The sequence below is a fragment of the Rhinopithecus bieti genome, unplaced genomic scaffold (assembly GCF_001698545.2).
Source record: "Rhinopithecus bieti isolate Rb0 unplaced genomic scaffold, ASM169854v2 scaffold_41644, whole genome shotgun sequence".
In the NCBI taxonomy this organism is placed as follows: Eukaryota; Metazoa; Chordata; class Mammalia; order Primates; family Cercopithecidae; genus Rhinopithecus; species Rhinopithecus bieti.
The window spans coordinates 1,924,011-1,936,120 of NW_016817838.1; the positions used below are offsets into that span (position 1 = coordinate 1,924,011).

At 50.8% G+C, this 12,110-nt stretch overlaps 2 protein-coding genes across 2 annotated transcripts; one reads left to right on the top strand and one right to left on the bottom strand.

Annotated features, from left to right (window-relative positions):
- Window positions 1-6,702: 6,702 nt before the first annotated feature.
- Window positions 6,703-9,355, top strand: CD52 (CD52 molecule). Its single transcript, XM_017856174.1, has 2 exons — window positions 6,703-6,875; window positions 9,004-9,355. The coding sequence occupies exons 1-2, from the start codon at window positions 6,822-6,824 to the stop codon at window positions 9,133-9,135; spliced, it is 186 nt and encodes a 61-aa protein (XP_017711663.1). The 5' UTR covers window positions 6,703-6,821; the 3' UTR covers window positions 9,136-9,355.
- Window positions 9,356-10,728: 1,373 nt separating this feature from the next.
- CRYBG2 (crystallin beta-gamma domain containing 2) lies at window positions 10,729-11,232 on the bottom strand. The gene is made up of 2 exons (XM_017856173.1): window positions 11,018-11,232; window positions 10,729-10,910 (listed from the first exon to the last, which is right to left on the bottom strand). The coding sequence occupies exons 1-2, from the start codon at window positions 11,202-11,204 to the stop codon at window positions 10,822-10,824; spliced, it is 276 nt and encodes a 91-aa protein (XP_017711662.1). The 5' UTR covers window positions 11,205-11,232; the 3' UTR covers window positions 10,729-10,821.
- Window positions 11,233-12,110: the final 878 nt, after the last annotated feature.

Below are 12,110 nucleotides of genomic sequence, written 5' to 3' on the forward strand. Positions count from 1 at the left end.
TTTTTTTTTTTTTTTTGACCTATATTTCTCTTCCTACAACTTAGAAGGTCTGGAAATCTCTGAGGTCTCCAGGCTCACAAGACTTGAGTATTGTGAGGGCCTTGGAGACCCATTCAACCACTTCCAAGCTGGAAGAATTCCCTCTGGACTTCCGAGATGGGGTTGCCCAGCCTCATCTTGATCTCATCCAATGGTGGATATTCACTGTCTGATGATGGTGCAAGGGTCCTGGCCTGGGAGGAGGGAAGTCCTGAACAAGGCTCTTTCTGGACCTGTTTCCCACCTGCAGGGTGAGGAAGGAGACCCCAGCTCTGGGGCTAGATGGCTCTGGAAGTCTCTATTATTATTATTATTATTATTATTATTATTATTATTTTAAGATAGAGTCTCACTGTGTTGCCCAGGCTGGAGTGCAGTGACATGATCTCAGCTCACTGCAACCTCTGCCTCCTGGGTTCAAGTGATTCTCTGCCTCAGCCTCCTGAGTAGCTGGGATTACAGGTGCCCACCACCATGCCCAGCTAATTTTTTTGTATTTTTTCGTAAAGATGGGGTTTCACCATGTTGGCCAGGCTGATCTTGAACTCCTGACCTTGTGATCCACCTGCCTCAGCCTCCCAAAGTGCTGAGATTACAGGCGTGAGCCACCGCACCCGGCAGAAGTCTATTTTTTTTTTTTTCGAGATGGATTTTCACACTTGTTACCAAGGTTGGAGTGCAGTGGCGTGATCTCAGCTCACTGCAAACTCTGACTCCCGGGTTCAAGCGATTCTCCCACCTCAGCCTCCCAAGGCATGTGCCACCATGCCCAGCTAATTTTTTGTATTTTTAGTAAAGACAGGGTTTCACCCTGTTGGTCAGGCTGGTCTCGAACTCCTGACCTCATGATCCGCCCACCTCGGCCTCCCAAAGCGTTGTGATTACAGGCATGACCCACCGCACCTGGCCAGAAGTCTCTATTCTTGAAAGCGGACAGAGTCTGCTTTGCTTTTAGGTCATTTCCTGAAAGACCCTTATCAGTTATGACCCCTCTGAGGTTAAAGAGTTTATTGAGTTCTACCAGCTCAGGAAGTAAGAGGTAAATAATGAAGGAGAAAGAGTTCCTCCAAGTCTCTTTAGCAGAATACAAATCTAGCTATCTCTTCCACGTTCCCCCTTCACCCACATCACCACCACCTTAGACGAAGCCCTCGTTTTCTATAGCTTAGCTGGATATTTAGAGCCCTCCTGTTTTTGGTTTAGCCTTTCTCACGTTCCAGAAACCGTCATGTTCTTCCCTACATTCTGGCCTCTCCTTCCAATGAGAATATCCTCTCTTGCCTTTTCCATTTGTGAAAATTCCCACTCAATCCTTCAACAAGTTCAAATGTCCCCTCCCCGATGAAATCATCTCTGGTTCATCCCCACTCCCCTGCAAGCAGAACCACACTCTACACTCCACTCTCCCAAAGTCCTGCTGCAATTATAGCATTTCCTTTTTTTGAGACAAAATCTCTTTCTGTCACCCAGGCTGGAGTGCAATGGTGGGATCTCAGTTCACTGCAATCTATGCCTCTGGGTTCAAGTGATTCTCCTGTGTCAGCCTCCAAGTAGCTGGGATTATAGGCGTGCACCACCACGCTTGACTAATTTTGTATTTTAGTAGAGTTGCAGTTTCACCAAGTTAGCCAGGCTGGTCTCGAACTCCTGAGTTCAGGTGATCTGCCCACCTCGGCCTTCCAAAGTGCTGGGATTACAGGCATGAACCACCATGCCTGGCCCATTATAGCATTTCTTATTCAGTTTTGTGATTTTCGTATGGGTGTCCCTGCTAAACTATAAATTCCTCAGGGGAAAGGACTCTCATTCATCTTGCCTGACACACAGTAGGTGTCAATAAATTAATTAAAAGAGTGAATGAGGCCAGAACGCAGTGGCTCATGCCTGTAATCCCAGCACTTTGGGAGGCCGAGGTGGGCAGATCACCTGAGGTTGGGAGTTTGAGACCAGTCTGGTCAACATGGAGAAACCCTGTCTCTACTAAAAATACAAAAAATTAGCTGAGCATGGTGGCATGCACCTGTAATCCCAGCTACTCAGGATGTTGACGCAGGAGAATTGCTTGAACCCAGGAGGTGGAGGTTGCAGTGAGCCGAGATCGCACTATTGCACTCCAGCCTGGGCAACAAGAGTGAAACTCCATCTCAAAAAAAAAAAAAAAAAAAAAGAGTGAATGAGCAAAAGACTAAAAGACCGAATGGATAGGTGCGTAGATGGATAGCTGAATGAATGGGTGGATGAAGATTCACCTTGGATGCTGTATGATGCTATTGAATCCCAGCCCCGTCTCAGTGAGGATGAAAAATTCTGGGTGGATCACACTGTGATGTATGCTGGAACTCTCTTCTCCTTCCTCCCTTCCTGCTGTATTCCATTCTCTCATTGATGAAGGACATTTGGAGAACCTGGCCTATGTGAGACTGTGCTAGGCCCCAAGGACAGCCATCAAAAGACACTGTGGAACTGGGATGGGATGGTGATCTAAGCTGCTTTGCATGCCTGGACTCCTCTTGTTCTGCAGGTCTTAGCACACACATTTCCTCTGAGTGGTCTTTCCTGACCGCTGACCTAAAATATATCCTCCCCACGTTTCACTTCTTCTCACATTACCCCCTTGATTTCCTCATGCCATTTGTGAAAATCTGAAATTACCATTGTTTTTATTCATCTTCCCCCACTGAAATATCAGCTGCATAATAGCAGGGACCATGTATTTATGTTCACTGCTGTATTCCCAGTGCCTAGTTCAGTACCTGGCACACAGCAGGCACCCAATAAACACATTCTGCTCTAATAATATTTTCTTACGATCTTTACTTCACTTCACTAATTTTCTCTTCAGTTGGCCCAATCTGATGTTAAACCTATCCACTGAGTTTCTAATTTTTATTACCGTATTTTTCAGTTCTAGAATTTCCATTTGGTTCTTTACTATAATTTCTAGTTCTCAATCTTGTCCAGTCTCAATCTTGTCCTGCTGCTCAGAGGGCAGAAGAGGAAAATGTCTTTGAGTAAAGCATAGTTATTTGAAAATTTGATTGATTATTCCATTATCTGGATCTTTTGTATAACTTTCTATTATCTGTTTCTGCTTTTTGGTCATGTTGTCTTCAATTTCTTTGAGGGTTGGGCTGTTGTTTCCTGTTTACTCTCACTCCCCATGGTGGTCCAACCCAAAGACTAGGTGGGGGGAGTTTGTCAGGGCTCCTCTTTCTTAGAGGATCTAGAACTACAGTTTTTCTCCCATATATTTGTAAGTATGTGAAGATGAGAAAGCTCGGCTCAGTTTCTCAGCTGTCTCCTCTGAAGTGGCAAATACTTTTAGGAGAAAAGCAGCTCCAAATAAAGGGCTTGCTTCTCTCAGCCCCTTATTTCTTTTCTGCATCGGTAACTTTTCAGTACTGACTCTACCATTGCTCCATAGTAAATATTGACTGGATGAATAAATGTAGGACTACTAGGCTCAAGGGTGGTAATAGATCTAGACACATTACACACACTCATTCTTCCAGCAGTCCCTGACACCTACTCTGTGCCATGTTCTGCGCTGTGCTGAATAAATGACAAAACCGAGTCCCAACCCACAAGGGACAGATCATATTCTTGGTTGACACGATCTTTAGAACAGAGGTCAACAGAAAGGGCCCTTTGAACATTTAGGAACTCTGAGTTTCCTAGGGACAGCGGAAAGTTTCCCTGGGGAAGGGGCTTCTAAGCTAAATATTGAAGAATAAAGAAGAGTTTGCAGTCCGGGCAACATAGCAAAACTCCATCCCCCAGCACCCAAAAAATTAGCTGGGCATGGTGACATGCACCTGTAGTCCCAGCTACTTAGGAGGATGAGGCGGGAGGATTGCTTGAGCCCAGGAGTTCGAGGTTACAGTGAGCTATGATTGCACCACTTGTACTCCAGCCTGCGTGACAACGGCAAGAACCTGTCTCAACAGGAAAAAAAAAAAAAAAAAAAAAAAGTTTGCCAGGTAAAATAATTGGAGAAGGCTTTCCTTGAAGAAGAAATACATGGACTGTAAAAGATACTCCTCAGAGTGTCTGGAGGTGAAAATGAAGCTTCTGAGGTTTGCAAGAAAATGCTTCCAAATGAGAGTCTGGCATTTAATATCCTCGCATGCATCTCCAGCACAGGAAACTATAACACAGCCAGCCCCAGGCTCATCCTGTCTGGCTGCCTCTTTGTAAGAGGGGAGAAGTTTGCACAGTGTGATGGAGCTCATTTTCAGCAGAGTAATCTGACTTCAACATGGGTATCCTGTCTCCTGGGCTGGTGCCCTTCTGGCACGGGACACCTCCCTGGCTCTCATGAACCCTAGAATCACTCACCCCCACAGGCACACCAAAGGCAGTTGAGAACTTGAGTCAAGTGTGAGGAGAGACCTCTGGGTGGAAAGGGCAGGGATGGGGAAAGAGGTTGATGGGTGGCTGGGGGCCCCTCCCTCTCCACTTCCTGGCTTTCTCTCATCAGTTTTGACTCTCAGTTCTTCTTTTCTTTTTTCCTTTTTTTTTTTTTTTTTTTTTGAGATTGAGTTTTTCTCTTGTCACTCAGGCTAGAGTGCAATGGTGCCATCTCGGCTCACTGCAACCTCCTTCTCTTAGGTTCAAGCGATTCTCCTGCCTCAGCCTCCTGAGTAGTTGGCATTGCAGGCGTGCGCCAGCACACCTGGCTAATTTTTGTATTTTTAGTAGAGAAGGGGTTTCACCATGTTGGCCAGGCTGGTCTTCAACTCCTGACCTCAGGTGATCCACCCACCTCAGCCGGCCCTTTTTTTTTTTTTTTTTTTTGAGACAGGGTCTTGCTCTGTCACCCAGGCTGGAGTGCAGTGGCACAATCATGGCTGGACCTCCCAGGCACAAGCAATCCTCCTGCCTCAACCCCCAAGTAGCTGAGGCTATATAGGTTTGTGCCACTATGCCCGGCAAATTTTTTTTTCTTTTTTTAGAGATGGGGCCTCTGTATGTTGCCCAGGTGGTCTCAGACTCCTGTGCTCAAGTTATCTGCCTGCCTCAGCCTCCCAAAGTGCTAGGATTACAGGCATAGCCCCCATGCCCGGCCTCAGCCAGATCTTCCCTGGGCTTGCAACATAAGGCCCAAAACAATAGAATAGAAGTGAGGGGAGTTTTCCCTTTACTACCAAGCACGGAAATGAGGCCTAAAGTGAACTAAGGAAGGGAGAGTGGGCCAGAGCCAGGGCTGTGGTCACCAACTCCTGGAGTCTGGGGGGAGTTGGTGTAGGGGAGGAGGCGGGAGTGGCAGAGAATCGAGACTTAATGGGTGAATTCTAGGGCAGCCCCAGAGGTTACGTACATGGCTGTGGCTTCAGACAGACCTGGATTCAAGGTCAAATGAGACTGGCTCCCCCATTTACGATCTTAGCAAGTCACTTAACATCTAAGCCTCAGTTTTTTCACCAGTCAAATGGGGATAAACATAACACCTGCTGCAGGGCACCACAGAGGGAATCAAGTGAGGGAATGCATAAAGCATGGAGCACTGTCCAGGCCAGCTTTGGGATTCCTCTCATCCGCCCACCCCTCCCTGGGCCCTCACAGCCACTCCCTCACCCCAGTCCCCTTCCACCGCAGCTTAGTCACCTGCTTGTCCCTTCCCTCACTTCCGTCGCTCATCCTCAGCTAATACAAACAACGCATCTGCTTGCTACTTTCTCTACCCACATCACAAAATGCTAAGTCTTGACTGGGCGCGGTGGCTCATGCCTGTAATCCCAACACTTTGGGAGGCCGAGGCAGGCGGATCACTTGAGGTCTGGCATTTGAGACCAGCCTAGCCAACGTGGTGAAACCCCGTCTCCACGAAAAAAAAAAAAATACAAAAAAGTAGCCAGGCGTGGTGGCACACACCTGTAGTCCCAGCGATTCAGTAAGCTAAGGCAGGATAATTGCTTGAATCGAGGAGGTGGAGGTTGCAGTAAGCCGAGATCGTGCCACTGCACAGAGCAAAACTGTCTAAAAGCAACAACAACAACAACAAAAACCCCAACAACAACAAGAAAACAAAACGCAAGGTCTTAAACTTCAGAAATAATCTATTTCAGTCTTCCCAGTTCCTTGAAATGAGGAACTGAGGCCTAGAGAGAGAAAGCTCAACTAAAACCAGGCTTCCCGATTCCCCATCTCCAGCACTTTCACAGAAATCTACCATCCCTTCTACAATCTAAATATTTCCCAAGCTTTCATTCAGAACCTGCAGCCCATCTACAAGGCTTCCCTTGAAACCTAAATCTATTCCAGCCTTTCTCCTTGAGCTCCTATACCCTGCCCCTATCTTCTTTAAGCAACAAACTCATTTATGGAATATTTGCTATGTGCTGACTCTTTTAAAATTGGTTATTATTACATGTAATCCGGCAGTTCTTTTGTTAAACGGTCAGAGAGGTAGAGTTTCTGGCCCAGGGTCTCAGAGTTGGTCAGTGATTAGACCAGGATTCAGCCTGCAGGATGCATGACTCCAAGCCTCGGGCCCTACTTACTCCCACCATTGCCTCTGGATTGACCTCTCTCCTATCTCCTAAGGATCTAGCCTGCTCCCTCAGCCAGGGCCTTAGAACCTAGGGCCTGGTATTATCCAACCCCAGATCTGCAGAAAGGAAGCCACACCCCTCCTCCACCTTGTAGGCCGTCCTTCCTCTCCCTGCCTCACCCCGCCTCCCCTGCCTCCTGGTTCAAAAGCAGCCAAGCCAAAAGAAGCCTCCAGACAGCCCTGAGATCACCTAAAAAGCTGCTACCAAGACAGCCAAGATCCTACCAAAATGAAGCGCTTCCTCTTCCTCTTCCTCACCATCAGCCTCCTGGTTATGGTACAGGTAAGAGCAACCCCTGGCACCACTGCCAGGACTCCCCAAAGTTGCTTGGCATGGAGGGAGGGCATATAGGATGTGAGCTCCCAGAGACCCAGCCTTCTCTCCTGAGAGCACAGCAGATGGACTCCAACAGGAACAGCAGGGACGCAGCGGGCCTGGCCGCCCAGCCTTCCAGTTCTTCTGGCTGGAGCTGGACTGCTTGCAGGCTGCCCTGACAGAAACCTGTATCCAAGCTGGGGAGCACTTACAGGGTGCCAGGCGCATTGGGGCACCCAAGGGGTGCTGTAGAATAATAGAGAATTAAGAGACTTGGGAAGACAACCCTGAGTGAGGAAGACATCGGCCCACAGGGAGTCTGGGGAGATGGTCCTTTGGGGAGAGGCCAGATGTCCAAGTGGAGCCTGCCGTGGTACTGGAGGTGACAGGGGACACTCCAACCCCCACTCCCCTGCCAGAGAGAAGCCTGGATGTTCAGGAATGCAAAGAAGACAGGACTCTCCCACTTCAGAGATAACTGGAGTCTCAAAAGCGACTGCTATTCCAGGAGGCAGCTTTGGTAGCATCCCAGGTGCCCAGAGGGGAGTCAATACAGGAGACCGGACATCAAGTTCTTGATCAAGAACAGCTTGATCACCATCAAAACCAGCTTAATCTCCATCAAGAACAGCTCTAGTTGCAGCTCCATCAAGCATTAAGGACAGCTTGATCACCATCTGGCCACTTCCCCACCCCACATCCAGCCACCCACGCTTTGCAAAGTGCTTTCTCACTCAGCCCGGGCTCGTGACCTTCACAACTATGATGAACTTCTCCCCACTCAGAAGAGGAAACTGAGGCTCAGGGAAGCTAAGCCCTTTGCCAGGCTAGGAAGGTCAAGGGCCAGTGCTCCCCTGTCTCCCTCTATGACAGAGGGGCTGGTGGCTGGGGACAGGTAAAAAGAAAGGTTCTGTGACCAGGCACGGTGGCTCACGCCTGTAATCCCAACACTTTGGGAGGCCGAGGTGGGCGGATCACCTGAGGTCAGGAGTTCAAGACCAGCCTGGTCAACATGACAAAATCTCGTCTCTACTAAAAATACAAAAATTAGCTGGGTGAACCAGGCACAGTGGCTCATGCCTGTAATCCCAGCACTTTGGGAGGCTGAGGCAGGCGGATCACGAGGTCAGGAGATCGAGGCCATCCCGGCTAACATGGTGAAGCCCTGTCTCTACCATAAATACAAAAAGAAATTAGCCGGGCATGGTGGCGGGCACCTGTAGTCCCAGCTACTTGGGAGGCTGAGGCAGGAGAATGGCGTGAATCCGGGGGTGGAGCTTGCAGTGAGCCGAGATCGCGCCACTGCACACCAGCCTGAGCGACAGAGACTGTGTCTTGGGGAGAAAAAAAAAATTAGCTGGGTGTGATGGTGGGCGCCTATAATCCCAGCTACTCGAGAGGCTGAGGCAGGAGAATCACTTGAAACCGGGGGTGGAGGTAGCAGTGAGCTGAGATCGCGCCACTTCACTCCAGCCTGCCCAAAAGAGCGAAACTCTATCTCAAAAAAACAGAAAGATTCTGTGAAAGGGGGTGGGCAGGGGCAGTGATCACCTCTGTCCCTGCCTGTGTCAAAGCAGGGAGCAGCCAAACATCCTGACAGGACCTTGTGGAAGAAGTAGTGGTCACATGGGACAGAACTGAGGACTGTTTTATGGAGGTGGGGGGGATGGAGGGCAGGGAGGGTAGAAAGGGGGCTGCATCTTTAAATAACAAACAGGAGATTCAGATGTCCCCTGAGGGCTGGGTACGGTGGCTCACGCCTGTAATCCCAGCACTTTGGGAGGCCGAGGCGGGTGGATCACCAGGTCAGGAGTTCGAGACCAGCCTGACCAACATGGTGAAAACCCGTCTCTACTAAAAGTAGAAAAATTAGCCAGGCGTGGTGGCGCGTGCCTATAGTCCCAGCTACTCAGGAGGCTGAGGCAGGAGAATCACTTGAACCACGGAGGTGGAGGATGCAGTGAGCCGAGATCGCACCACTGTAGTCCAGCCTGGGTGACAGAGTGAGACTCTGCCTCAAAAAATTAAATTAAATTAAATTAAATTAAATTAAATTAAAAAGTCCCCTGAGCTTATCCCACTTCTCCTCCTGCAGATACAAACTGGAGTCTCCGGACAAAACTCCACCAGCCAAAGCAACAGCCCCTCAGCATCCAGCAACATGAGCGGAGGCGGTTTCCTTTTCTTCGTGGCCAATGCTATAATCCACCTCTTCTACTTCAGTTGAGGTGACACGTGTCAGCCTTAGCCCTGTGCCCCCTGAAACAGCTGCTACCATCACTCGCAAAAGAATCCCCTCCATCCTTGGGAGGGGTTGATGCCAGACATCACCAGGTTGTAGAATTTGACAGGCAGTGCCATGGTGGCAACAGCCGAAATAGGGGGGTAATGATGTAGAGGCCAAGTACTGCCCAGCTGGGGTCAATAAAGTTACCCTTGTACATGCAGTGGGGTCCTGTGTGCGGTTACTGTCCATTCCTACGCCCCAAGAGCCAGCTGTGCAGCAGCACCAGGGAGCTTCCCATTCCCCCATCAGCAGGGAAGTTGGCACCAGGGAGCAGCCCCCAGCTTCCCTACCTAAATTCCAACGCTGAGGGCCCCTCCCCTCAGAAGCACATTACAGGGACAAGGCCCAGAACCTGGCAGCCTCACCAACCCCTGCAGTTGCATTTGCTTCACCCATCCCTGGGTGTTTGGGAATGATGGTACTAGAGATGCCACCACCCTGGACATCCCAGGCTCAGACAGCCTCTACCCCACTACCTGGGTATCTTCAGAATGACAGATCCAGGGAGATCCCCAGTCCCAGGGACACCCCTCAACATGGTCTTTAGATCCCCAGCAAACCAGCCCCACAGGCATCTGGGGCTAGAGAAGGATGACGGGTGGCTGTCTACCTCCCATGCTGGCCCAGGGGCTGGGAAGGCAGGAAGGGCAAGCAGCTGCTCTGACCACTCCCACCCTCCTGGGCTTGGGGGAGGTGGGTGCTGCAGAGATGGAAGGGAGCCCCAGGGCACCCCCAAGGGCCCCTCCCACCTTGGCTTCTTCCTTGAGGACCTCCAGGGATAGAGAGAGCGCCCCCTCTTCTATGTCCTGCCCTCTCTGAGGTGCGTTAAAGACCCAGACGCCCTGTCCTGGCTTCTCTAAGACCAGAATTGGGGTGAGTGCAGCAGAGCCCTGGGGGCACAGCCCTTCAGGGTGTGGCTCACACTTATCTCCCGTGCCTGGCCTAGGGCGCCCCCATCACGCTAACTTCCACATTTTCACCCTGGACTTGTATGCATCCCTAGAATATTCTTTATCTGCCTCCTGGAGTCTGGCTAACTCCTTCCCACCCTGACAACTCAGCTGCAGGTCCCTGATGTGTGCAGAGGGACATCTCAGCCTGCCCTGCACCCCTTTGGAGGGGTGACGTTCCTGCTGTGTGAGTCCCTCTACTTCTTTCCTCCCTTCTCATGGATGCATCACCCTACCCGTGAGGATCCTCTGTGGGACTGAGTTCCCTAAGGACAGGGACCAAAAGGCTCAGTTTGTGTCTGTGCCCGCACAGCCCAGGGACCCGCCCGGCTCAGACCTGGCTCTCACAACACATCATTTGGGTGGCTGCGCGGGACTACACTCCCCAGTTAGTCTGGTCCCAGGGCGCCCTCTGATGGCAGAAGGAGACCTAACAGCTGAACCCCAACGCTGGAGCCAGGAGGGAAGAAGTCAGCCTGAGCCTCAGGGAAGAAGCCAGCCTGAGCATCAGGGAAGAAGGCAGGTGAACGAACCCCCACTCCACCCCGAAATATCAAGGTGCACAGAGACAAGTGTGCACCTTGCATATTAGAAAACAGCTTATGTTACAACAAAAACTCTATAAAACATTCATCCCAGCAAAAGCCTCCAGGGCTGGAGGGTGAGGTGAAAAGGTTCAGAGCACATGGATGGTCCAGATCTGGGACGCCCTGTCCTCATCCGGCTCCCATAGCACCACATGGTCCCGGTCGTAGCCCCGGCCTCCTGGGGGTGGGATAGGAATTAAAAGACAGGGAGATAGTCAGAGAGAGCTGGGACTCCATGGCTCTCAGTCCCCTCAGGAGCCCTCTTCCCCATACATCCCACCTTACCCTTCACATCCAGGATCTGGCCTTCGAACATCTGGCTGCAGATGTGGCCGGATTCACTGATGCTCCACGTCTGGCGCGGCAGGCGGCTCTCGGCCCACAGCACCACCTTAGAGCCTGGGCTAGGGGGTCCAATTACCTGCAGGCTCATGGTGGGGGCCATCTGAGGCCCCAGGAGGTCATCAGGCATTGTTCCTCCCCACAGGTACTCTACCGTACCCAAGAAACCCTTGACACATCTGCTACGAATCCTGGCTCTTAGGGACTGTGGCCCTGGGCAAATCTCTCTTTTTTTTTGAGACGGAGTCTGGCTCTGTCTCCCAGGCTGGAGTGCAGTGGCCGGATCTCAGCTCACTGCAAGCTCCGCCTCCCGGGTTTACACCATTCTCCTGCCTCAGCCTCCGGAGTAGCTGGGACTACAGGCGCCCGCCACCTCGCCCAGCTAGTTTTTTGTATTTTAGTAGAGACGGGGTTTCACCATGTTAGCCAGGATGGTCTCGATCTCCTGACCTCGTGATCCGCCCGTCTCGGCCTCCCAAAGTGCTGGGATTACAGGCTTGAGCCACCGCGCCCGGCGGCCCTGGGCAAATCTCTTAATCCTCCTCAGCTTCAGTTTCCTTGGGGATGGAAATCCCCAAATGCTGGCTTTTGCAAGGGTTCAGCGTGAGAAAACATAAAAGGGTTGGAAAAATATTAACTCCTCCAGGAATCCTTCCATGACTGGCTTTCAAAGCGTAGGCTTTAGCATCAGACAAATCTCTACACATTTACTGGCTGTGTGACTTTCAGCAAATTACCTAACCTCTCTGTGCTCTGGTTTCCTCACCTGTAAAATGGGGAATATAAAAAGACCTGCCCCGGGCCGGGTGCGGTGGCTCAAGCCTGTAATCCCAGCACTTTGGGAGGCCAAGACGGGCGGATCACAAGGTCAGGAGATCGAGACCATCCTGGCTAACATGGTGAAACCCCGTCTCTACTAAAAACTACAAAAAACTAGCCGGGCGAGGTGGCAGCGCCTGTAGTTCCAGCTACCCGGGAGGCTGAGGCAGGAGAATGGCGTGAACCCGGGAGGCGGAGCTTGCAGTGAGCTGAGATC